Genomic DNA, 26900 nt, shown 5'->3' with positions numbered 1-26900 from the left:
AGTTCACGGTACTCATCCAAGACAATTATTATGGCTGTGTGACTTAACTGATGATCATCACCTTTGCACTGTTTTGATTTCCACTACAGACATCTTAATGCTGTGGTCGCTTTCGTTTTCTGCATGATTTAGTTCTTGGTGCTACAGATGGAGTTTATCAGTGTGTTAGGGGGGTTGTTGGTAAAGCACACTTTTCCTTATTCCATTATTTCCTATTTGGATACAAGTTGTGGGAATTTTCATATCTCCACTGCTTTTGGTCACTTTTTAAAGGGGGCAACATGTAAGATTTGTATAAGATGTATAAGATTGGTTGAAAATGCTCAGTGATTTCTTTGTTTTGCATTGCAGAGATAACTAGGCTACTGGAGTTAGCATGCTAACCAGCTTGCCCTTGCCCATCCTATGCTGGTGTTGAAAACACTGGTCTTTGATCATCCAGTCCAAACTGCTGGCTGCATGCTGAACTGGGCTAGATCAGTGACTCTAATGATATGCATATTGCCCCTATAGTGGTAAAAATATGTGATATTTGTTTCTGTATAGAATGCGTTCTCTTTGGTCCCATCATTAGGTATGCGATTCCCTTTACTCCATATTTGCACTGATGGGAGTCTTGATATCAAATGTTTGAAGTTATCTGGATTCATACTTCATCAGAACTATGTGTGCAGAGGTTTTAGTGTTTTTCCTTCCTTCTTGTTCATTTGCACCTCAGCATTATAGTTCCGAGTCACTGCTCCCGTCTTATTCTATGACAGTAATTGCCTAAATTCTGCATAAGTGTGAAAGACCTTTCATGTTATCCCAAGCTGCTCCAGGCTAATAGCCCAATGCTTTGAAACTAAACCACAACTTTGTCCTGGTTAACGTTATTTTGCTTTTTGTTTGTGCTTATTTCCCATTATTTCCAATGTCTTTATGTTCTTTCTTATCACTGCTTTCCCATTTTAAATGCATGAAAGAGGCGAAAATGGGAAATTATGGTGTTTGTGCTGAAACTTACCTTGTGAATAGTAGCTTTGGTCTGTCAGGTATCATACGATATATTTTGCAGAAGTATTCTCCATCGTGATGGTTAAAATGCGGGGAGATGAAATGTCATGGTACTTGACCGCATGTGTGGAAACCACAAAGCTCTCAAATCACACAAGGCACACTGCCAAAGGCTCAAGTGGAACTGCCATAGTAAAGCGAGCTAATGCCTCTGCTTTGGCTCATCAATGCAAATGCCAGTTTCACACTTCACTTACATGGCGTTGTCACCAAGCTCCTCATACAGGTTGTTGGCAGTGCCTCCCCCAGGTTTGCCCGTTGGCAGTGCCATCTGGATACGGGCTGTTTTGGCACACTCTGCCTGCCGTCTGGATACAGCGGGGAGGAAACACAGTTAGTTATCCAAAGTTAGAATAAAATCCAGACCTTCAAAAGTAGTGATCATGAAAAATGATCATTATCAGGAAAGGAGAGCTTGTGACCTCTTTCTTTGTTCAACAGGTCTGAGCTTTTAAGCTTTCAATCATTTCCTTGGGCAAGTCCTTGTGTCAGTTACTTCTATTTATGTGTATATGCATAAGAATAAATGATCAAAGGGCCAAGTGAGGTTCCTATTCTACTAGGGCTGCCAGCTGAATGGATCTGATGTAGCCTGTACCCATGCAGGTCTGTCCACCATTTTGGTACAGACTTAACTATACAACAATAAATACATCAAAATTAATTCATGCTTCACAGAGGATGGAGCCTGCTGACTTGATCCCCTGACCTTTGTTTAGCCTTCCTAGCACAACAATGATGTTGACGCTTTAGTGATACAATCTTACTAGCTAACAGGAAGGTTTGTGCTCAGGATCAATTGAGATCACTTTGCCAATCCATGAAGTTTTATGCTAGAACCATAAAATGTTTAATGTGTCTCTCTAGATGACATTATTAATATTAAAGCGAGACTAGGTAACAGAGTATACGCCAAACAGTCAACAATCAGGGAGCACAGACCAGAAAAAAAACAAATGTCTTTTTCCTAGTACTAGGAAATAGACATTTGTTGTTTTTCTGGGCGGTCGGGGTGGTCGTCGCACACCCCGACTCTCCACATGACACGACATGACCACATGCAGGCATACTCTCATGAAAGCATCACTCATGGACATTTACTGATACTGTGTTCTTCAGGATTCATTTGTTTGATTGTTCACGTCCTCTTCGTTTCACTGCCCTTCCTGAACTCATCCGTTTTATTGTTCCGTGAAAGTCAACAGATTAATCACAATGAAAGGTGTTTAGGACAGCCACGACTTTAATATTTTAGACTGGGAATATGAAAGCAGTACTCACTCTTTGAATCTGGTGGCGGCAGAAGCATCAAACGGAGAGAGAGAGAGAAAGAGAGAGAAAGATTAGTGATTATTTGAACCATAAATCACAGTACCTCCTGTTAGTCGGGTTTACTTATTGTAATTTACAAGCAAGTTTGACAATTGGTCTTCATTAGAGTCATTTAGCAACAGAGGCTAGTGATAATGATGCTGATGATTACTACTGTTTTTCTTTCTTCAAGCCTCCGCTCCTCTCCTCACTCTTGTTATTTGTCTCATGATGAGTAGCTCCCTCCAGAATGCACTGATCCAGTTTAAGTGTGTGTGCGTTCGTTTGTGTGTTTAGGAGGCGGAGGAAATTAATAGCCTTTCACGGTGGTTAGCTAAACAAACTATTAGAATTGGCACTGTGGGACAGGCTGCCATGCTGAATCATCTGGGGAAGTGACTGGCCCAGGTGATAAAATGATAAATAGTGCAAAAGGACGTCCTGTGGGAGCGCCTGCCAGCTTTGTCTATTTTCTGTCCGCCTGCAGTCTCTTAAAAGTAATTCAGACATTTTCTAAATGGCTTGTTATCTTTGTCAGCCCGCACGCTTTCAGGACTCAAATTCACATATTGGTATTTAGCAGCATCAAACTGATGTTGGAGTAGATGTTTTCACATTAGTGGCTAGAATGTGTAAACCAGAAATGACACCAAAAGGACTTTAGAAAGAACATCACAAGCTTCAAATATAGGAATTATCAATCAACTGTTGTGTTTGAATGCAACACATTTAATAGCTGACTATGATTTTTTTTACACAACAATCTATTCTGCAATGATGGGCGACTGATTGACACATTTGTCTGTCTCTCAGTACTTTTAGAACTCCCTATCCTGTCAGTGGCAGTAAGCTGCAAGCTCATTTGTTCCTCTTGGGGACGTAAATCTTTAAAAACATGTAGTTTTTCCTGAAAAGGCTGTCAGATGTGGTTCAACGACTTGAACAATGACAATTGACATTGACTTAAAATAGCAGTCCTACAGTGCTCAAGACAAAATAGCATGGTGTGCCTGTAAAGCCAGGCTGGCTGCACATCTGGCCATCACATGTGATCAATGGGGAAAGCGGTGCGACTCCGCACCTTGCACTGAAAACTTGATGACATTTCAACTTCTAAAAACTAGAAAATGGTGTGTTGCTTTGGCCTGTAAGTGCATGTGGCCTAACACAGGTGTTAAACTGATCAGGAACCTTTGAGTAACTCTTGCTAGATGCAGCATCTACAGGCACGGTTTATATGACAGCAACAGAAGTAATTGTTTGAAAACAATGTTAGCTTTCATAGAGTGTCGCTGCTATAGATTCAGGTTACATCAGAACTAGAGAGTATAATTCATTGAAAGAAGAGCAAAGAAGGATTTCGCAACAGTAAACCTGATTCTCTCTCCTCCCGACTGGCATCAGTAGGAGTTTGATTTATAAAGTGGCTCGGCTTGTGGTAGCGCTCCCCTACAGTTGATCTGATCGGCGGAAGTTAGCTTGTGATAAACAGAGATAGATAGTCTGTCCAATCACCTGCTGAGTACTTTCTTTAAGTGCCTGCTCAACAGTTTCTAGAGACGCCTTTACAAATGGTTCTGTTCGAAACCATCTCGCACCGTCAGGTTAATTATGAGGATCACCCCACTGTTGTTTTGGTCTTTTCATGGGATTTGTTGATAAAAGGAAAGTGGAGTCTTATCTCTTAAACACAAGCCTATCAGAAGGACGGTAAGCTCCTACAACCTCATTCAGTCCAAGTTATCTCTGATTAAACTGAAACTTTTATTCCCAAACTATTTAGGAAAAAAAAAACTACACATAATTCATACTCACTGTCTGTAGGTAATAATGACGATCAATATGGCGGGGACACAACAGATTATTATAATAACCGCCAGAGCCAGCAGTGCTCCCTCTGTGTAGCCTACAGTCTGCACCGCTTTCTTCACGCTGGTCACCACTTCAGGGGTTCGGATCTCCAGAATCCGTCCACCGGGAGGGAGGAGGGGCTGGAACTCTTTATTGATGTCCAAGAGTTTACCATCAAGAAACCTTGGGGGGAGAAACACATGATGCAACTAAGACCAAGCATATTTGGAAAAGACTGCACATTAACCACTGCTACTCTATTACTTATAAGTGCTAGTAATGCAGAAATACATCCTCATTATTTAATAAATAAAAACAAGGACTGACAAAACGTTTCTTCTTCTTTTCTTCTGCTGCCAGATAGTACAAGAAAGACTTCAGCAAACTACCTGAAATCTTGTGTGAATGGCAGCACTCAAAAAAACTAACTGAGGGCAATTAATTTGGGAATTTCTTAATTGCAATGTAATTTAGGTTCATGTCCCGTCTTATGATATAAAGCTTTTGGAGAACTGCCATTTTTTTTAACTTGTCATAGATTTGTTGGCGAAGTTCTTACTTGTAGAGCTCCTGTCGAGATACAGCTCTATTCGTCAGCGGGTCGATGGCATAAATCATGAGGTCCGACTTGGTATAGTCCTCCTGCTCTAATCCATCACCATGGCGATGGGGCCCGATGGTTTCCACGACAACCTTTGCTCCTGGTATCTGTTCCTGGACGTAGCGTTCCAGAATGCTAAAGATGAAAAATTATGGATTTTGAGCAGTGGCATCGCATCATTCTAACTCTGTTAGGATGCCAACATGGTCGACACAGATCCAGAAACACACCTCTGAGGAAACTGGCATGTTCTTTCAAACATGCAGACACACAGTTGGGTGGGTCACACCACACACACCAAACAGACACGCACACATTTTTTTCCATTCTGCCATCTAGACAGACTCACGCTGTGGAATATTGATCTCTGTACCCTCGGAAACACCTGCTCACAGCAGGAATGATCCCACTAAGGTGTGTGTTTATGTGTATGCATGTGTGTGTGTGACAGAGAGAGGCAGAGAGCAAGGATGGTAAGCGCTTTAAAACATCTTTCTCAAGTGATGGCAAAAATGAGAAGCAATATAGTTTCTGTCTGTAGATGCAGAAATATACCATAATATATGTGCAGGAATGTGGGGTTTGTGTTCAGTAACTACATCTTGCCGTTCTTTAACCGAAAAAAATAAAATAAATAAATAAATAAAGTGGCCAACTGTGGAGGGAGATAATATTATTTGATTCAAAGCAAATTCCTCAACAAACATGCTGAGCTGCATCGGAGCGAAGTCAGAGTATCACATATTAGACACCGTAGTGTTGATAAGGTCATGTTTTCAGGGCTCAAAATGTTTTGAATGTAGTGAGGAATATTTTTAAATAAACAGTCGGAGTGAGCTTGAAGGGATAGAAAGTCGGGGAGTATTAAAAAGGAAAAAGCCAAATGGCGGCAATGGTAACAAAAACAGGTAACATTTAAATTTCTGTGAAAATGTGTCCTTATAGTCTGGGTTACACCCCGTCTGGATTTGTTAACCCACTACACCTTAATACCAACTAAAGACAAAAACAACAGAACAATATAAAGATATATGCTTAACTAAATCTGCAGCCACAGCTTCATCTGTTTTAGTAAATTAAGGAACTGTCTCTGCTGAGTATCTGTGGTCTGCAGTGGTCTAATGCCTGTCCCCGTTACAGTCCCTGTGTGAGCTCTAACTCAACAATGCACTCGGTGCTCATTCTTACTAGGACACTTTTTAAGGGATAAAAAAACCCCTCTATTTTTAGACACAAAACTGTTTGTGCTCTTTACCAAGTCTGGTTGTTTTCCCCGTGGTAGCAATTACAGCCCCAGCCCTTCTTATGAACAGGCAACATAGCTAAATCAATATCAAGGCACCACTGACTGGTAGAGCTGTGTGATATAAAAATACATTAACTCAAGGCTGAAACTTACATTTCAATATTGCATGTCTCGATACTTCACATGCACACGCTGTCATATCAAAATGTGACTTTGAACTATTACTGAGCTTTTGGGCTCGCAGTACAATACATATGGACATCAAGAAGTGCATTTCACCTCTAAGACTCTAGTGTTTTATGACTTAGTATATTCAGCAGTACAAGAGTAGAGCTGGGTGACATGGTCTCAATAGAATATCACAACCTGTTCAGATCTTATTTAGTTCTTATTCATAAAGGCAGAGGTATGTTACAACAGCTTGACTTTTTGTCCGGATGGCTTTTTGCATGTTAGGAGTGGAAAAGATCAAAACAAAAGTCACCAAAAATAAGTTAAACAATAAATACAAATTTAGTCTGTTTCAAAGTTCAGTTTCTCAAATCTGTCTTGAGTAAATCCTCTAAAATCTAAATCAATAAAGGATCTCTGGCAATGTTATCAGTTTAATAAACTTGAGTAAACTAGTAAACTCTAGGGGGCTTTATGTAGCAATATGTGTGAATTTATATATTTTTTTCAGCTGTCTGCAAACTGATTATTACATGACATGAAAACTGAGAGCTTCCACAAGCAAGCTTCAAACCAGGGGAGGCAACATGTAAGCCATGTCACAATATAACAATATCTAAAATCTATTATTATATATGTCGATATTGATATATGGTCAATGGCTGTTCCCCAACAGCTTTTAGTTATGTTGATGGTCCATGCTGAACCCAAACTGCCTGCTCTCCAGATAATAACATCAGTATACTTCCTAGAAATTGAAGAAAAGACGGAATCTCATTGCTCAGGGTACACGTTGTACAGCCATTTTAATGCCAAACATGATTTATTCAAATGTTCTATTCTAAATTAGCATTAATTAATGTTCATTACCTGAGCAGCTTGTCTTTGTTTTTCTCCACATAAGTTGGAGGGACGTTTGATACGACCACCTGCATGTCCAGCTGGTTCACGACGGACACCTACACAACAGAGACAATGCAGATATAACTCAGCATGTTTGGCTGTGCGTCATTTAACCGAACCTTATCAGATGGCATCTCCATCACTGAAAAAAAAAGTTGGAATTGGAAAAGATAACATTTTCAGATCAACTCTGCTTCAAGCTTTTAACAATCTGAAATTGTTTTCACATTTTTTATCGACCTCAAGGACACTCTGGGAGCCACATGAATTTCATTAAGTTCAACCACTCAATTAGTTTAAGAGGAAAACGTAAAACATAAGACTAAATAAGCCTTTTTACAGGAACATTATGAACCTGTCAGCAATGTCAACACTGTATATATACACACCACTATCTCCGCCTTGCTGCTGTGTCCTTGACCATAGTTGTCTGTAGCAACAACCTCGAACTTAAAATATGACCTCCTCATGTTGCGGTACATGATTGCTGTCTTCACCACGCCGCTGTACGGTTCGATGACGAAGCCGTCTTTGCTGTCTTTAGTGTCTTTCCCAGGGGGAGGGGGGATGATGAGCCGGTACATCATAGAACTGTAGTTACCAGTGTCTTTGTCCAGGGCCTGTAAATTGAGCAAAATAATCATTACACAGTGTCATTACCATAATCATCATCCCAACAGCACTGTGATCAAGTCATTGTTGCTGATATCATAATTACAAATGATTTGATCTGTGACAATTCTAATCACGGTGATCCCGCCACCTCCATGTATTGGATGCAAGGTGTTTGCAGCAAATCAATACGCAGTGCTACCATGTATATTGATCATTCCAGGACTGATACCCAGTCTGCCTATTCCTCACTCACCAGAAGGCCACATTTTACTGTTGCTTTTATCTTGTAGGGGACACCTGTCGGTGCTTTTATTGTTTGGTGTAGTGCTCTGAATCAGCAGTAGGGGATAAAGTGGTGCCTTGTGCTGTATGCAGGTACTGTATATTTATGGCTTACTATCAAATCTCTCTCTCATTCACACATGCATGCAAACCCCACCATGCAGACACACTTGCAAAAAGACAGACATTGATTTATTGCCAGGTCTTTATAAGAGGGGCTGGGAATACAGACTACTGATTCAGCTCTGAGACGTCCACAACATCAAAGGCAAGAAACAAAAAAAAAATGTAATTTTCTTCTCATGGCCAGGGAATAAGGAAATGGAAGCAGGGAGGAAATAAAAGCATACACATAGAGATGGGGGAATAAGGGAGGACCAATGCAAGAAAAACACGTATAGATCTATTTTTTGTGTGTTTTTCATACTTGCAGAGTTAAGTTAGAGTAACTTTTTAGGAATACATTGAATGCCTGCAGTACTATGAATCAGCTGTTAGTATAGCTGTGTCAAAAATCCACTTGCCTGCAAACTCATAGCTGGTATTGTGTATTTTATGTTTACACAGGGAAAGAGCCAATTTAAAAGTGTCACTGTGACTAAATCCTTATTTTTTTTTGTTGTATTTACAGATGTGACAAAAAGAGGAAGAAGAAAACAAAAATAAAGGACTGAACTGCTGAAGAGACATTTTGCCATCTCTAAAGGATCCATAAATGAGATTTCGAACACTGAAACAAAAGTTCGACAAATAAGTTTTGTTTTTACCTGCAACAGTTTGTTGCACTGTAAAATCTGAAGTGACTTTACTTCAGTTATTTAGAGTGGTACAGGGCTTAAAGGGGACTGTTGGGCCTTGGTGCTCTACTGAGTGCTATATAAAGATAGAGTGGAGCAACGGCATCGCAAGCAAATAATGAAGTCACTCTCCCTCTGAGTGTGTCCGAATCTGAGCTTCTCAGTAGCCAGTCGTTTTGACAGTTGGGCGTGTGCATCTTAGTGCATGTGAGCGATTTTGGAGAGAGATAGTTAATTGTTGAGTCTCGTGTCTTGGTTGTCAAAACTGATGATTTGGGTTGAACAAGACTCCACAATTAACCATCCAGTGTCACTTTCTGCATCTTTAATTGGCAGCCCTCTAATTGTCACACTTGCATGCTTTTGCATCGTAAATAAAAGTATGTTGATTTCAGTATAGTAACTGTGTCCTGAGTGACAGTTGTTGGTGAAAATGAAAAGTCTTTTAGCATCACTTCAACAGCATTTATTCAAAAATAAATGCATTCACAAAGCACTTTAATAAAGTGCTAGAGACACAGGCTGGAGAGTAAGAGATTCTAGACTCTAGATTAGCACTTGGACTGGTTGCTGAGATTTAAATCAGAAAAACAAAACAATCTTTGCAGGTAATGAATAGGTTTGCTAATGTGAAGCTCATCTAATCAATAACTGCACTCTGGCATCCTCTGAGGGACAAAAAGACAGAGCTGCACGTGCACTTGAACACGTACGCTCTGAAGGCAAGACAGCCCTGCACAAAGCAATACACACAATTAAAAAATAGACACGCACACAGACACATTCACTCAAAACTCATTAAAACAACGCATGTGCTTCAGACAGATGTGATGGAATTAGTTATACTTGAGTGAAACCACTGAAATTGAAACTGCACGTGTCTCAAACTTTCAGTCTTTTGTCTCACTCACACCTTCATCTGGATGTTAACATGTGTGCCGCCAGCATCGCTGTCCATCTTTCTAGTCCACCCCCTGACTCCATCGATTCATCTACCCATGAATCATGTATGTCTCCTCTTCCTTATTCTGTCCAGACAGTTTGCGTCTCCGCAGGATGCCAGTTATCTTTATCTAACCATCAATCCTCTCCTTTCCTTCCAACCTCCACATCTATCGCCTGTCCCTGTGGTGATCGAGCCGACTAGCAGGCTATTAGTTCTTCCTGTCAGTCTGCTCAAGTATTTAAAGAGGTCAGGTGACGGCAGAGCAGGCTGCTATAAACCATCTCCCGGCAAATATAGTCCTAAAATCTGTATGCAAAACCAGCGCCTCAGGTGTTTGCGGCAGAGGAATAATAATTTGAGATACCAGGTTTATCAGTGAGAAAAGTACATTTTCTACACTTGTGAAACAGGTTCTTGAATATGACTCTTTGTTGCATACTCGCCCTTATTCTCTCATCTTTCCTGTCACTCTCATGGTGTGTGATCTAATGAAGCAGGAATATCTAAGAATGATCTTAAAAACTGTAATAAAATATTAAAGCAGATACTTTCCTGCTCGAGACCCTGCCCGAGTCTCTTGTGGCATCCTGGCTCATTAAAACATATTGCTGCTTCTCAGATAGGGGCTGAAAGATAGACTCTGTGACCCATTTTGGGTCCTGAAAGGTATTTTAATAATACGCGAGTTGCTCGAGTTGTTTACAGTGATATGAAATTCTCCAGAGTTAGGTTAAAAGACAGGGAAACAAAAAGATGTATTAATTAACAGGGAGATGGAAGGTAGATGTCGAGGGAGTGACACAGAGAATAATCCAAACAATTAATGTGGTTACATGGCTAAATTTGTCTTCATTTAAAATATACAACTTAAATACAGCACACACATCTGCACACACACTGTATGCACCTTCGTACTGAGCTGAAGTGAATTGTTATTGAAAGCTGTCATGGTTGGGTCATTGTGTCATAATAACTTAAGTCTCACATTAAAGTTGGGGATATTCTTTTAAGAAAGAACTGGTAGCACAAGATTGGATGAGTAAGAGGAACATTTCAAAGTAACTTTTATACTTTATGCATTTCCCCTCTCTGTCTGAAAACCTCTGTTTTAGCTCCCGTCTCTTTAAGGCCGTCCCCTCCTGTGTACCCAGTCCCCTCGGATTAGTCAGCTCACACACGCCTGACCCAGCACCACTTACAACAGAGCAGTGTGCAAAATCAAATCTTATGTGCCAACCTAGCCACTCGGCTAATATCATGAAAATGTGTGACTCTTTGATGTAGTGTGATGTCACAGAATTCATGGGTGGGAATACTGTTGAGGCGTTTCAGGAGCAGTGTTTCCTGTGGGAGCGAGGAGCTTCTGTTGGTGCAGACTGTGGGCTTTCTTATTTGTAATACCTTTTATGAGAACCTATATACAACAAAACAGCATAGTAGGTTTCCTTTAAAAAATAAACCAATTCATGCAACAACATTACGGACTGAAGCCAAAAAAGATGCAATACAGATGAATACACACTTCTTTGTCACAGTCACAGGCAAAACTTCTTTTAGCTCTACAAAGACATTATTTATTGCGAGGCAAGAGCATTTCAGTCAGCCAACTCAAATGGAACAGATCATTATGTAAATGTAGAATATGCAGAGCATTAATATTTGGCCCCAGAGCTCTTACTTTGTTGCGCCACACACGGAAACATCAAAGTGAGCACAGCAGGGAGTGGGGAGTGACGATACTATAACTTCCCCTCAGGATGAGATGGACTCTACGGCAGGTGATGTAACAACACAGCTTTCAGGTGAGTGGCGTGGGCAGCGGGCATGAAGCCAGAGAAGGAGCAGGGCACTGTCGGCTTCAGTACTCCACCATGATTAAAACAATCTGCTGGTTGTATGTAACAGTGAGAGGAGAATGCCATGTGAGTGTAGAGGTGACTCGAGTGAGGGCAGCCTGAACTGGCTGGTGGGCTTCGCTTCATTAATCACAGCGTGTGTTCCTATTTTTCATCTACCCCACTCAGTTTGATTAGTTATGTATCAGGGCTGCAACTCACGGTTGTTTTTGTTCTTGAGTAATCTGCTGATTATATTAACGATTGATATATTTACATATAAAAAAAGCAAAACCCAAAACCCAAAGACTCTTCATTTACTATCATAATCGACAAAGAATAGCAGCAAATCCTTACTTTTAGAAGCTGGAACAAGCAAATGTTGAACATTTCCATCAATTGTCTCAGTTCTAAACTGCGCGTGTGTGCGTGATCATACCTGTACTTTCAAGACTGATGTGAACGTTTTAGCATCTTCTGCAACCCCTCCGATGTAAAGAGCTCTGCTGAAAACGGGCGGGTGGTCATTCTCATCCTGGATGTCAATTATCACCTTAGCTGTGTTAGCTGAGACACAGAAACAATTCACATGTTACGATGGTTCACTTTTGCATTTGGCATTACAAGAAGTAGTGCAGTAATTACTCATAAACAAACTGAAGAAATGCATACAATTTCTATTTCAGGTATTGCAAAGTGTGTTGTACCTGCCATATATCAGCAAGAAAAGCAACACGAGGGCAGGCAGGCAAACTGCATTATCCACTGCTTTCACAAGTATTACAGCTGCTCGACTATCACCTTTTTTCCCCTTCTAGTGATTATATCAACATGTCTACCCTAAGGTCTAAATTAGTACTGCTGTTGCTTTACTTTTTCTATAGCTTGGGCAGGCTGACAAATTAAAAACTGCTCTGACAATGATTGAACAGCCACTCCGAGAGAAATCTTCAGCCCAAGTCTCAACCACCTTCATGAGGTGATTAGCAGCATTGTGAGAAAACAAAGGCAAAGGAGACAAAGGAAGTTAACATCCCATTTCTCACTTTTCTCTACAACTTTACACAGTCACGACCAAATAAGCAACATCCAAAGTTAAAAGCTGGAACAAAGAAACATCTGAGCGGTGTTTAACACTTGTAAGCTTGGCTTATCTGCTTCATCAGGACTGTGTGATTAACAGTGCTAACAAGCTATCAATTCATTTTGATTTAAATGATCCTGAATTGTGTTGCACAGGTGTGACATCAAGTAAGTCTCTTCGGTGAAAATAAAACAAATTTTGTAACATATTGTGTTTATGTAGGACCCCATTTACCACACTGAAAAGCTGATAAACAAAGCTTGTTTTTGGATCCTTTGAAAATGTAGACAACATTTAATAATAACGGATGGTACATTACAAGTTATTTAAACTTAATCAATAGTTATTTAAATGCTGAAAAAATGAAACACTTTGCAAACAATAAGCAATAGTTTATTTCAAAGGTGCCACTGGTGTTTATAAACCTTTAGAACAGCTTCATAAATGATTTATAATTAATTTCATTGTTTGTTGACAGTCAAATATCTAATAACTTAAGTTCAACTATAAATTTAATTGTAAAACCAAATTTAAAAGATTGGACAGTAAAGTGACTGAAAGATTATTAGCTTCACTTTCAAAGCCGAAAGAAGTGCTGAGCTGCTGAATGTCTGGGTTTGCTGCAGTAGTCATGACCCTACTCTGATACATCTAATCAAATTTCTGAAATATTCCCTGAACCTCACTGGCCATGACTTTTGACAATATTGCAGTCAAATTCGAAAATTCTTTTCAGGTCAAACGCCTTCAGAAATAATCTCCATGCCTGGATTCAGTATCAAGTTCATCAATATTACTGTAAAAATGCATTTGGAATTGCAAACTACATGAAAGAATCTATGTTGAAACACCAGCAAAATACATAGAACAATACTGTAAGGCAACCAATATGCACATTCAGTATGAGGCAAAACACTGTGGCAATGAGTTGCTGTCATTCACATTCAGTGATTGCAACTTGGAACGACTCGCATTCAATCTTATCTGGCCAGAAACAGGGAGTTGTGAATCACACCCACGTAAAGCTGCAGCATAATACCATCAAGGAAAGGCAGAACGAATTCCATGATTGTGAGCTTCTCAAGTTTTACTCCGAGGCAGTCAGAAGAGAAAAAAAAATCACCTCGAAAAATAACTTTGGCGCTTGAGAATAAAAAAGCAAACAAACTAACAAATGAAAACATTAATCTGCTTATCTACGAACAACCACACCAAAAATATCTACCCTTACTTAAACGGATTAGCACATTGTTAGAATCTTAATGATTCATCACCTGATTAAAAAGTGTGAAAAAATTAAATCAATAAATGAAGATCTGCTAATGACTACAATGATTTGTCGTTTCAGTATCTGTGAAATACAAAAATTCAAATAGTCGGATGAAACGAGAACAACGTGTGGTAAATGCTATGATTAAAGAAAAAAAAAGGAGAAAACTAGGGGAGCTGCAATTAAGAAGAATACAGACATGTTTTGAAATGAAGAGAGAGAGAGAAAGAACAGCAGAGACATACACAGAGAAGAGGCAGGGAGGAGGAAAGATAGTGTGGGAAGAGATGGAGACTAATTAGAACCATTTTCACTTCTGCTGTAATTTCAATTAAAAGCGTGAAAACTTATTTTGGTTGATCTTTCCTCCCACATAGGCGAAGGAAGATAATCATTTTTTGGATGGATTGAAATGGGGACAGAAATGGAAAAAAAAATAAGAGAGAAAAGTACAAAAAGAAGCATAGGACTGGGAGACATTCAAGCTGTTTCTCACATTACGGCAGGTTCAGTTTAATTTAACACTGACCTGACCTGCACCGATCGCTCGGTTTCAATGTTTGGAGGGGAAAAAGTTACAGCTTTTACAGATAAAAATCTTCAAATCTTCAAAAAACTCCCTCGCCAGCTTCATTTGCTCACTTTGATCATTGAAAAACATGTTTGATAGTCGGGAGTTAAATTCTGGACAGTTGCATAATTGGATGTCGGCAAAGACCTGCGACAGCCGATGAAACTGAAATAGTCGGAGGAGGAAAAGGCGAGCATCTGAAAAGAAAGTCTGCAGCAGTGAAGACAACAAAGCCGATGCAGCCTACAGGTTTGACAGACAGCTGAGAAGGAGGAAAAAGCGGCGTGAAAAGCAACAACAGCCAAGTCCCAGTAGAACGTGTGTAACTGTATAGACAAGGAAGAGGAGTTGGAGAGAACTTGTACAAGGTAAAAGAGAGCTCCGGAGAGAATGAGAAAGCGAGCGACTGTATGTTGCAGGAGAGGAAGCTGCAGTCTGTGGCAATTAACTTAACAATATCACAGAGAGGGTAGTGCACTGTTTTTTTTTCCTGAAAAAAACCTAAAGCGTGTGTGTGTAATTAGAGAGGAGACAAACAGCGAAATCTGCGCTAATGCAATCTGAAGTCAAAAGTACAGTCCTGTATCTTTAGAGGTGGAGAGTTCACGAAACACAAACTACGCACGTACTCTTAGAGGGAGCTCGGAGGTTGGAGGATGCCACCCTCATGGAGTCGGCTTCCACCTTCAGAACGTAGCTGGAGTTGGCCTCGTAGTCCAGGGGCTTGGCGGTGGAAATCACTCCTGTCGTCTGGTTTAATGCGAACACACCTGGAGCGAGAACCAGTGGCAGAGAGATGAAGACAGACGGCAAGAGAGGGTAAGGTAGGATTAAAGAAGCCGAGTGCAAAATATAGGAGGGAAAGGTCAGAAAGGGAAAAAACAAAGTTTACTTTCTTGTAAAAGGCAGCTGTAAAGTGGGCGGACAGTGCTATTAGCTGTTAACAGGGGGAGTTTGAACATCGTTTAAATAAAAAAGCTTTCTCAAATGACACATAAAAACCAAGCAACCTCAACTGAAACCCTCCGAGACCCCATTTACACCTGTCATTTCAAGTGTTTCATAACCAGATGCATTTTTAATACTTTTTTGTTTACTCTAGCCGCATTTCATACAGATATAAAATCTGGTCTTGTTTTCCCAGACTAAATGCAAGTCATGGCAGGCAGATGGTGGTGATTTAGATAAAAGCTGTTGAGAAAAAAAAACAAACAAACACCTGAGTAAAAATAACTTGTAGAGTGTGGTAATTAAGCCAAAATAACATTTACATTCATGCCATCCATAAACATGGAAACATTGAAACAACAGTGTTATGTCGTTTATACGTATCAAAAATGGAGAAGATTTGTCTGTTTTTAACCAGACAGCAAGAAAGACATTGAATTCCAATGTGTCTCAGCTGCCTCGACTTGGATGCCCATGAGTCAAATGGGTTACCAGTCAGGGTGTAACGGTACATGTAGTCATCCTGAAGTCACGGTTCAGTGCAAGCCGTGATAAGAATGGTGAGAGCATAACCGCTCTGACTGCATCACCAATCCAGTTAAAGACGGTTTTCCAACCATCATTAACCAAAAAAAATTCAGAAGAAAAAGAAGCCATAAGACAAGATGAAGAAAAAGACGATATGACTGACTGCGTGCTATTGTGAGTTCAAATGTGACAGTGGAGCTAGTGGACTCACTCGCTCCTTTCAAATCATCTGCAGGGGTACATTTCTGAGAGCAAGCGGTTGTTGTTTGAGTTGTATGTGAGTGGAAACACATCGAACATGCACAAGCATATTCAATTGGCATCATCCAGACGTGCCAATCACTGTAGAGAGGAATGTGTGAAAATATGTGAAAGCAATGTTTTTGCATTCAAATCACATCTATATTTTCCCCTTAAATTAGCTCAGCATGAAAAATATGACCTTTGCCTGATTGTCTATTTACTGCTTAATGCACTCCCAAGCAAGGTGAAATAGTTACAGGAATAGTTTCTATGCCCCTCACCTTTGGAACAAACTTCCTGATTACTTGAGGGTCTGCTAAATCTGTCAGCTCATTTATAACAACTGTTTACTGTGGTTTTTGACTGAGACCTCTTTTGAATCTCTAAATATTTGTATGCTTGATTTTGTTTTGCCATCTTTTAAAATGCAACTTTGAACATTTTATGATGTCTTGGTTTTAATATGCTTCTCTGCTTCCTGTAAAGAAGTTTGAATTGCCTTGTGTTTGAATGGTGTCTTGTCTGCAGGCTTGGCTGTACCAACTATCCCTGGTGGAACTAGATGGAACAAACTGGAACTTACACCACTGTCTGCTGAAAATCACTGAGAAAAAACAAACAAAATGAAAAAACAAGCCTCATGAAGTTATGAACTTTTTGTATGGAACTGGCACTGAGCCGTGACCCCAAAAAACGTGACTTTTGCGCTCCTTTTTATAGTCACTAATGATACAAAAGCCTTGGTGGCTTCATTATAGAAGCGCTATAGTGCCAATTACTTAATAACCCCAAACATAACTTAATGGTGGGAGTGAGCCAACTACTTTATCAACCACTTCCACAACTACGAAAACCCACAACAGGCACTAAACCACGCATAAAAATCTCAGAGTATTACTCACCTCCCTCGTTGCCTTCGGTGATGGAGTAGACGATAGTTTGATTGACAGCAGCTGCCACGATGTTTCCCACTGGGGTTCCGACAGCAGCCTCCTCGCTCACTGGTGCAAACCTGGGAATGGATCAGTCAATCAATATCTGCTGATAAGAAAATTAATATGTATATGTATGGTCTCGGGGGTTGACTGAGATTTGGCAAGTTAAACACAACCGAGAGTCGTATCTGTAAAGCATGTCCAACATTTTTCAGTCCTTCGTGCCGACAGCTTTCTGTTCCTTGACTTTACATCTAAAGATAAAGTATGTGTAAGAAGTGTTACAGAGCTACTTAGAGGGTAATCGGGCGATCAGGAAGAACATTTTTGAACTCTGTTTGGAGGCAAAGTAAAGTTGGAAATCTAAACAACAAACTTTTTAAAAAGGTGCAATATATAAGAAATGGCCACCTGTCAAATTCAAAACAAATAGTGGGTAGCATATTACCAGATTAACCTTATACTGCTGCAGTTAGTGAGTTAGCTCAGTTAGCTGTGCAGCGAGCGGTTCAGACTGGGAGCTCTGGGACCAGGGGGAGTGTTATTGTCCACACCACAGGAGCTTTGTCCTGGGATGGGCCGAGGAAAGCTGGTTAGCATGCTGACTTCAGTAGATAACTCAGAAACACAAAACATTGACATCATAAGTCATAACTGCCATTTCTTAGCGATCTGTTGATAGTTGTAGTACATTGTTTACATTGCTGTTCAGACAGCTGTTAATTTTAGGATGCTGAACGTCTATCTGACATTAAAATGGTCAAAGCAGTGTCTCACAACCACCACAAACCCATAATGTAAAAGTTAGATACAAAAATAAAGACAGGGAGAAGTTCTTTCAGGGCATGAATTCTACTGGCTGGCTGGAAGTTACAGAAAAAATGTATAAATATATGGTATGTTTTGCCTGCAGCTTCCCTGAGCCCAAGAAAACGTATATTCAGTTTACTGTGGTTTAAAACAGAGAAAAGCAGAAAATTGTCACATTTGAGGTGCTGAAAAACAGAATGTGCGATTTTCGTGCTTCAGGGAAAATGTAATTATTCATACATGTAGTCAGTGGTTGGTAACTCACTTCATGTTGATCAACAACTTTTATCATTATTAACTAACTGTTTCAACCCTTTGTGGCAATTTAACCATGCATGACTTCCTCTTGCTTGGTCTTTAGGATAGTGAACATTGTGTTTGGATTAAACCCGTTTACTGATCCAGTAAATCTAACACAGGGCGACTGACAGGCCCCATTAGAAGCCGGAGACAGGCGGTGAAATTAAAGAACTAGCAGCTCTGAAAGAGAACCCTGCCACGGTCTTGTTTTTTTTTGTCCACCTGCCTCCCGGTGCATGTGGTGGGCAGCTCTCCCTGCTTACAACCTTGACAGATTTTTCTTAGAATCTGGCAACTCTTGAATTTCCAGCAGATTGCCCTCCATTAAATACACCCAGTCCAGTCATTAGGCCAACCGTCACAGTTGGCTAGACATTATAACATGGGCTACCAACTGGCTAAGCTATCAAGTAATCACAACGTGATAGATGGGACACTGAGGGAGCGTGAGAGCGAAAGGGAAAGAGAGACTGTGTGTGAGAGAGTGAGTGAGGTTGTGTAGCTGTTGACTTCCATCCAGATCAATTGTTTTTTTTAACCATCTGCTCCACCCAGACATCTTTTTTTCCCCTTCTGAGATTTATACTTAAACACCTGTGCACAACAAGTTACACCCTTTGGGATGTACACCACCTCTCTTTAAATCAAACACTCCACTAAGCAAATATGGATTATTGAATTACAAGATTTAAATGGGAAAAAGTGGGTTGTTTAACATCAGGAAGTTTAAACGTACTGCATTTTTGCAGCAGACTTTTTTTCCACAGCAGGAAAGGAGCAGGTGTCACTAATAACATTAATGATTACACAAAACCCTCAAACTGTATCAGAAAGATACAGTTTCATTCATTATATTGTCAACACATGTGCTTTTTAGACTGTGTATGTCAAGTCTCCTGAGTTAAAAATGTCATTTTTTTCTTCTGTACAGTCTCATTCTGTCCACTACCATGTTCATTTGGAACTGCTGAAATGTTCTTCTTTCCTATTCGGATATACAGTACTTTTGGTCATTTCTTTCATTAGCCTTTATTAGATGGGATACGTTAGTGCTGAATGGAAATGAGGGAAGACAGAAAGGGTTAACAGTACTCGAAGCTGGCATGGTGCGTTCATAGACAGTATCCTCTAACCCTACTTCAGGCACTCTTTAGTTGAAAAAGGCTTTATTCAGAACATTGCTACTTTCAGAACAATGTCTGGTTTCAACCTTGATGAACTGGAGGATACAAACTAATTGAGTCATTCTGTAAGGAGTCCTGTATTGAATGAAGGTTTTTTAACGCCATTCAAGTATTAGTTTCCAGAGTGCCTGAAGTTTTTGTTGAATGTGATTGTAAATAAAAAAAAACAGTCCACCAGGACTCCACAACCTCTTTTTCATAAAACCTTAAAATCCCAAAATAAAAAAGAAAAGCTCGTAAAAACTTTATTTTATAACCCTAAGCCACCAGGGTTTGTTGCACCAACAGTGTTTGTTTTAAGTCTGACCTTACAGTTGCACCATCCAGATTTAAGTCTCCCTTATTCTTAGACCAAGTTGAAATCTCACAGCTAGCCAGGTGCAGGTGCAAATGCAAAATCAAGACAGTGCGTTGCAGTTGATCTGCTGTTAACAAAAGCATATAATTTATGTAGTCAAAGAGTGTAATACACATTGATGCTGCAACACAATGGAATGAACTAAAACAATATTTTCATGCAAAAAGGAATAATCTAATGTTTAACAAATGCCTAATTTACAACAGGGGAAAAATAATTAAGACTTAGTCAAATACATCGTTTCACAAAATCCCCAACTACTCACAATTTTATTTTTTAAAAGGAAGTTCTTTCTTATGTTGGCATTCAGTGTTTTCCTGTGCTGGCTGTACAGCTCTATTCATTTTCTCATCTCAGTATCTGTGAAATTGCATTTTCCCTTTCTTTGATCCTCCATAACATTTTCACCAGTTAGAAATTAATAGCTACAAATTGGCAAGACAGCGGGAGACTGTTAACAATGTATCCATGTATGTGTGTATTCACATCGCCGAGACCAGGCAAAGTTAAAACTGACCTAAGTTTGGTTGGTATAACAAACATGAAATCACAACCCAACAGGATGCTCTCGAAATGTATTCTCTTTTGTAATCTGCAAGGACTCAAACCTCTGCCACATGCACATCTGTGGGAGAAAAATACTCTTGATTTTGTATTAAAAAAAGCCCACAGATGGTGTTGTTCAGAATCCAAAGAAAGAAAATGTTCTCATTCACATCCACAAGCTTTTCAAATTACACAGAATGGGACTGTAATAGGATTCAAGAGGAGAAGCTTTATGAACTCATTGTGCGGTCAGAAAAAGAAAATGAGAAAAAGTCTGCGGTTATATCACCAGCACAAATACAGTCCATCAGTATGTTTGGTCTTGTTTTGAAGTGGTGCAACAACTTATAAATATGAAATTGTTTTACTCTTCTATCGTTGAAATATTTAGCCATTTTTTTCTTCATGCACATTATCATCTTCTTTCTCTACACTCGCAACTTCTTCCTCATTGAAGTTTCAATTTCCCACTTACGCCAAACTCCATTCACACCAATCTCCAGCACATTTCTCCTTCTGCATCCATATTTCCTCTCTTCCTCCGTCTTTACCTTCACCTTCTCCACTCCTCGCCCCCTAACCCTCGGGGCTGCTGCTTCTTAGCCAGCATCCCAGCAGACCTCAGCCACCATTGTTATCCACTCCAACATCCCTCTCCCTCTCCGCAATGGCTATTTGACAGGGGTGAGAGAGCACAATGAAGGGGATGGCCACACACACACACCCCCGCGGGCTGATACACTGGATAACGTGCGCACGTACAGTACAATCAGCAACACAAGAACTACTTGTGGATGGGTCAAAACGCAATTACAGACATAAAGATGCACACAGGACTACATTACATGTGTATAGAACAGGATAACACACACACACACACACACACACACACACACACAGTTCATTACGAAGCTGCTGTTCCCCCCTCCTGCGGTCTCTAATCATTGCTGTCCTCACCACAGCAAGCTGGGCTGATACAGATAACAACAGAAACACACACACAAACACACACACACAATATAAACTATACTTGTGAGAACACTGCACCGACTTCCATTAATTCCCCTGAGGCTTACTCTGACTGTATTGTCCTCATAATTCTAACTGTTAAAACAACTCTGTGAACTTAAAATCCATAAAAAATGTATAGATTTTTTTTTTGGACCGTGTGAACAAGCACTGACTTACATATGTATGCACGCACACACGCACACACACACACACACACACACAGCATGAGTGTAGGCTGTAGGACATAAACCTTAACAGAGCTGCGAGGGTGTTTCAGCTGACAGGATGATGAGGATACTGACAGATGTTGGCACTGATACCTTCCTCTCTGTTCTCCCCTTGTAGTCACTGTCATTCGTTTGTCTCACTCATTACATTTTTTCCCTCCACTTTTGAGCCTCTCTTTCAGTCTGATATGCATGATTCATCATCTTCCCCCCTCTTGTCATTATACTCTCCATCCCTTCCGAACATGGGCCCCTTTTCATTTATATCTTTCTCTACAGCAATTCTGCCTCTTTCACTTCTTTTAATCTTTCTTTCTCTGTGTCTCTTTGTCCACACCGAGCTAAAATATCCTTTGCGCCGAGCAGCGCTTTTGGTTCTGTCGTCTGCTGCCGATGCCTCTTCACAGATTTCACAGCTTTTCTTTTCTTCAGTGATGTTTGATCTACTGTACTCTGCAAGGCAGCTAGAGTTGGTCAAATCTTATTAGCACCCCTGCTGTTGCTTGTATTTTGTTGTTTTAAAAACACAAAAATGTGCTACTTTCATGTTCACACATCATAGTTTGATGTAGCCTCAGTATAAACATGGAGCCCCTGATTGGTTTTGCATGTTGACAATTGACAGATGACTTTAGCAACTTTGTGCAAGTTTTCCTTGAAATGGAAACAAAGAAGAAGAAGAAGAATATGGATCTGCAGATTGGGAGTTTGCAGCAAAAATTGTGTGTGATTGATATCACAGCACAGTCTCAGACTATAGACTATAGTTAGCCAAAGTGTGTTTTTAAAAAACAACAATTTGAGAATGTTTTGCACCACAGCAAGCGGGTACAAAGCAAAAGCAGGTACATGAACTATAGTCAACAACAGCATGGAGATAGAGACGGAGGAAATAAATCAGTCTCCCTTACAAAATCACTCAATTTTATGAGTTGTTGGGTTTGGGGAGTTCTTATATTGCACCTTGAAGAACACGAGGCAGTCGTTATTATCATATACTGCAGACTTCCTTCATGGTTGTTACTGTAGCCTTTTATACAGACTTAATTTGCCCTTTATACACTTTCTTTGGTAAATGATTTAAACTACTCATCTGTCAGCAATGTGAAGGAATAAATTAGGTGTATATGAATATTTTCAATAAATAGCTGGAATGACTTTTTCACCGCCGACAACCTAAAATGTCAACATGCTGTTCTTTCCTACAGGCGCCTCATCTTTTCATGTACATCTTCTCGCTCCCTCCTTCTCCCTTTTCCAGAGGGTTACTAATTGACTGTAGATTTTCATTAGCAGACCGTTGAGCGAGCCATCTTATCTGCCTGCAGTAATAACCTTTAGAGCCCGGCTGGAGTTCTGTAAGTTACTTCTCTCTCCTGCTGTGGTCATTTCCCAGGGTTGAAAGGCTCTTTTTTTTTTTTTTTTAGTTCACATGTCTTTACAATTTTAAGAGCCTATAGGGACATGCTGGTTAAAATCCAAACAGTTTTATGATAATGCAGGTGTTGGGATTCAACAACATGAGAAAGTTTCAAATTAGGTTTTTCAAACTGATGCTTTTGGCCCGTTCAGAACATTAACACGGTAAAATTGTAGATAAAGTGTCGCTGTAGTGAGCCAATATTTTATCCCAATTGTCAGGTCATGTAACTAATCTATTTTTTTTCTGTTTTGTTTTTCAGCTCAGCACTGTCTGAATAATCTAAATTCATTTTCTCTACCCTCTGGCACTCTTCTCCTCTCCTCTAATCCCACATCCCTCTCTCCTACCTCTCTCCATTCTGCTCCACTGGTTCACACACGACCTCTCCATTTTTGTCACTCCTTCTTCCTGTCAATCACTCTCTCAGGTCTTTACAGCACTCTATCTTCCCAAACTGATTCTCTCATTTTTTCATGTCCTGCCGGCGAGTGTCTCAGCCGTTTCTCCCTCTCTTATCAAGGCCCACTTCTCACCTTTTTGCTTTACAGTCTTGTCATAATTGTCAACCGACAGTCAAATGTTGGAACTTGAGCGGAGCTCTGTTGAAGTGCCAATACATAAAACATATGTGGTTCAGAGCAGGGAGAGTAAAAGGACCAGCAGTATATACAAGGGCTGTTAGCACTTTGGAAAAAAAAGATAATTAGGCTATATATTTTTTTTTTTACATCATGACTTAAGACACCATAGCCATAGTTTCACATATTCCAAATGTGCTGCATGTTGCAGGTTTAAAAACAATTGGTGGTTATTACAGTATACTAGAAATACGTGTGTAGAGTTGTGAAATTGGGCTTAAATCGAGTATTTCAGTCCATCATAGTTTATTCATTTTATCACTGGGTGCTCATTTGAATGAGTGAGATCATTAAAAATCAGTCAACTCAACATGTTCTCCAAACTGAACCAATTAAATAGGCTCATATTCAAAAGTATCCATCATCTTCAGGACGGCAAAGTTGACACTGTTACGAATTACCACTACAAAAATGCAGTTTTGAATCACTTTGAATTTTTCTGAATCTCCCACTTCTATGATGTTTTCTAAGTATTGCTGTCATGGAAAGAGAGACCAAAGTTGAGTGGAAATGTCACACTGTACTTTCCCAGCCCCCCGTCAAACAATGTAAAACACTCTCTCTACTGCAGTACCGCAATGCCAGATCTGCTTTGTGTTTCCACTGGGGACAATACCTTTAAAATGTAGACAGGGTCGTTACTGGCTGGCTTCAGGGAAACCGCTTTCACTTTTCCAGCAGATGGAAAACAACAGGGGAGACCGGTCTTAACACTTAATGAGCTGCTGCATGTATGTAACTGACACACTGTGACCTGTGCTGTACAACACTGCTCCACTGACAGCATATACAAACTGTTTTCCCTCTGCTCCACTCTCATTCATTGTCACTTTTCTGCCTGGGCTCACTCCTGCTTGACCGCATAATCCCTACACACAGCTCACATGTGTAGTTGCTTATTACAACAAGGAAACAAGCGTTACTTGAGAAAAGCTGAAAGATCAGGAAGTGGTTTCTTACTTCAGAGTGCAGAGGGCGAGACGACTCTGGCTGTTTCGCACTGACAAAACAGTGCTCTGCAGTGTTTTAACTCTTTTAGAACAGTGCGCTACTTGTGCAGAACTTCTGATAATGGAAACGCAAAAATAAATGTTCCGTGTAACAAACAGAACTGAACGAAACCAACCCTTCAGAAAGAATGTGTTGCTGCTATTACTACTGATGTCTTTGTTGGTATATCTTTGTATCTACAGTACACTGTAAATGTCCTGAGATATTGATCTTTCATCTGAACTTATGACGTTTATGCTACAAAAAGCAAACTGCAGTGACATGAACATTTCACTTTTAAACAGCGTCCATCAAGAGTGCTTTTAGTGAAACGTGTACGGTGTGAGTGCGACTATAAATTCACATCTTTGTGTCTGTGTGTGTCAGAAAAAAAGAGTGGAGAGACATCAGGAGATGGTAATTACTTTGCTGGTTATGATCATTAATCAAAACAAAAGTATTGTAATTACCATTTCTCTGTCTCCTGAAACTGCCCAATCAATCTCCCACACTCCATTCATTATACTTTGTCTTATTAGACGTAACAACCACATCTACTAATGAACACTAATGCACTCCAGAATAAAAAATACAGACAACTCTGTATAAAAAGAGATATTCATTGCAATACGTTCCTGGTATTAGAGATGTGCTTTAAGACCAACTACAAACTATAAACATCTGCAGCCTTCACAGCAGTCTGCGGACTGAGATCAGTCAGTTTGTTTCCCTGAACAAACTCTCACTACTGTATTCTCTACTGGATACTGTATGTTAGCCATCAACCTTAGCTTTCATGTAGCAAGAAGCCAAGAAAGAACTGGCCAGGCAGACAAAATAACTAATTTAAAAGCTGCCAGCTTTTGGCTCACAGGCTGCCTGCTCTAGTCTTTTGACTCACTGTATCTCTCTTCAATTCTTGATTTTTTTGTGTAGTTGCTCAATGCCTGAGGCATGATAGGAAGGGAGAATATCATTAACCAAATTAAGCTGGTTTAACTCCCCACATTTACATCAGTATGCAATTATGTGGAACCGTACATAATGCATTCATTTCAATTATTCTTCCTGGCCATATTCATATTGTCAGTGTGTCTGTCTTTATTTCTTCCTTTGTTCATTCGTGTTTGCATGAAAGCACAGCCCCTTATTCTGAACCATCTCATAGGTACAGAATTTATCCATGCTGCAGATTAAGACAAACATTAAATGACTGGAATAAAATAGCTTGTTAAAGTGCAAGGACATTAGACTGTAATAAATTACAGCAATAAATTACAGTCTAAGTCTGTAATAAATTACAGTCTAAGATTACAGTCCAAGTCCTGGCAGACATGAAGGAAATTAATGAATGAGCATCTGTGGCAGCACATTCCCAATGGGCAGCCATAGTACAATACTCTGCAGACTCAAATAGGACAGAACAACATACCTTATGGAAGGAGCTGGGAAATAATGACTATATTTAGACCCCGCTCAGTGCTGGCTCAAAATACATTGTGAATTATAATTTTTCATGCTCATACTGCACTGCGTCTGAATTTCAGTTGCACCAGATAAAGCTGCAACATGCAGTTTGACAGCAGCTGACCTTTTCAGAGCAACATACTGTAGATATGCTGTGTAACATTGTCAGAAATGGATTTTCAGGTTTGGAATTCTACAGTGAGTCCAACTTATCTCTTTTCTTTGATCTGCTGGTTTGGCAACAAGGGTGTCAAAGTCAACACAATTGTCTCTACAGTACATTAAAGAGAAAGTAAGTGTCTGACAGCGCATACTCTCACGTTTGAGAGTTTCACGCGCAACCCACTGGCTTTGGTTTAAGGTTGCACATGCCTGCAAAAGCAGTTGCATACATTCATGCCGTAGCTCTCATTTCTCAGGCTTAAATTATTTAATGTTGGGGGTTTATTATTTTTCCAACACAAGCAGATGGATGCTGTCGACTTCAGCTGTTTGATCTGACAGAGTGAGAGCTGTCAATCTGCTACAGTGAATCTGGAATCTGTTGCTATCTGTCAGCCATCATCAAGTTTTTTTTTTTTTTTTGCTTGCATTGGTTGAAAGTAAGGTTTTAGTGATGTATGCGTTTAAGCTCACACTATTTCCTATGAGTATGGAATATTATGGGTGAGTGATATCCCAGTTAACATCCACCCAGTGTTCCCAGTGTCACGGCTGGAACGCAATGAAGACATGCCTGGTGGAATCTAAAAC

The 26900-nt window shown here is 40.0% G+C and overlaps 1 protein-coding gene and 1 long non-coding RNA gene across 18 annotated transcripts in view; one reads left to right on the top strand and one right to left on the bottom strand.

Annotated features, from left to right (window-relative positions):
* LOC119009836 (protocadherin-15-like) overlaps positions 1–26900 on the bottom strand; it is a 201995-nt gene that overhangs the window by 28166 nt on the left and 146929 nt on the right. For 15 of the 16 annotated variants that reach the window (XM_037081506.1, XM_037081507.1, XM_037081501.1 and 12 more), the window contains 9 exons: positions 17161–17270; positions 15169–15309; positions 12054–12181; positions 7529–7759; positions 7107–7195; positions 4778–4954; positions 4183–4401; positions 2338–2346; positions 1254–1364 (listed from right to left, as the gene is read on the bottom strand). In XM_037081506.1, coding sequence (XP_036937401.1) covers positions 1254–1364; positions 2338–2346; positions 4183–4401; positions 4778–4954; positions 7107–7195; positions 7529–7759; positions 12054–12181; positions 15169–15309; positions 17161–17270 — 1215 coding nt within the window. Of the gene's footprint in view, positions 1–1253; positions 1365–2337; positions 2347–4182; positions 4402–4777; positions 4955–7106; positions 7196–7528; positions 7760–11493; positions 11665–12053; positions 12182–15168; positions 15310–17160; positions 17271–26900 lie in introns of those variants that run through there. The other variant, XM_037081517.1, reaches the window with a different exon arrangement.
* LOC119009840 lies at positions 4973–8929 on the top strand. 2 transcript variants are annotated; one of them, XR_005071833.1, is made up of 4 exons: positions 5026–5097; positions 6748–6825; positions 8045–8129; positions 8668–8929. It is a non-coding gene; the product is annotated as an uncharacterized LOC119009840 (long non-coding RNA). The 2 variants fall into 2 exon arrangements; XR_005071834.1 differs by lacking the exon at positions 6748–6825 and having other exon boundaries at positions 4973–5097.

This window comes from Acanthopagrus latus, chromosome 20 (assembly GCF_904848185.1).
Source record: "Acanthopagrus latus isolate v.2019 chromosome 20, fAcaLat1.1, whole genome shotgun sequence".
Taxonomy (NCBI): domain Eukaryota; kingdom Metazoa; phylum Chordata; class Actinopteri; order Spariformes; family Sparidae; genus Acanthopagrus; species Acanthopagrus latus.
Note: the sequence above shows the minus strand (reverse complement) of the source record. Positions and strands in the feature narration are given on the sequence as shown.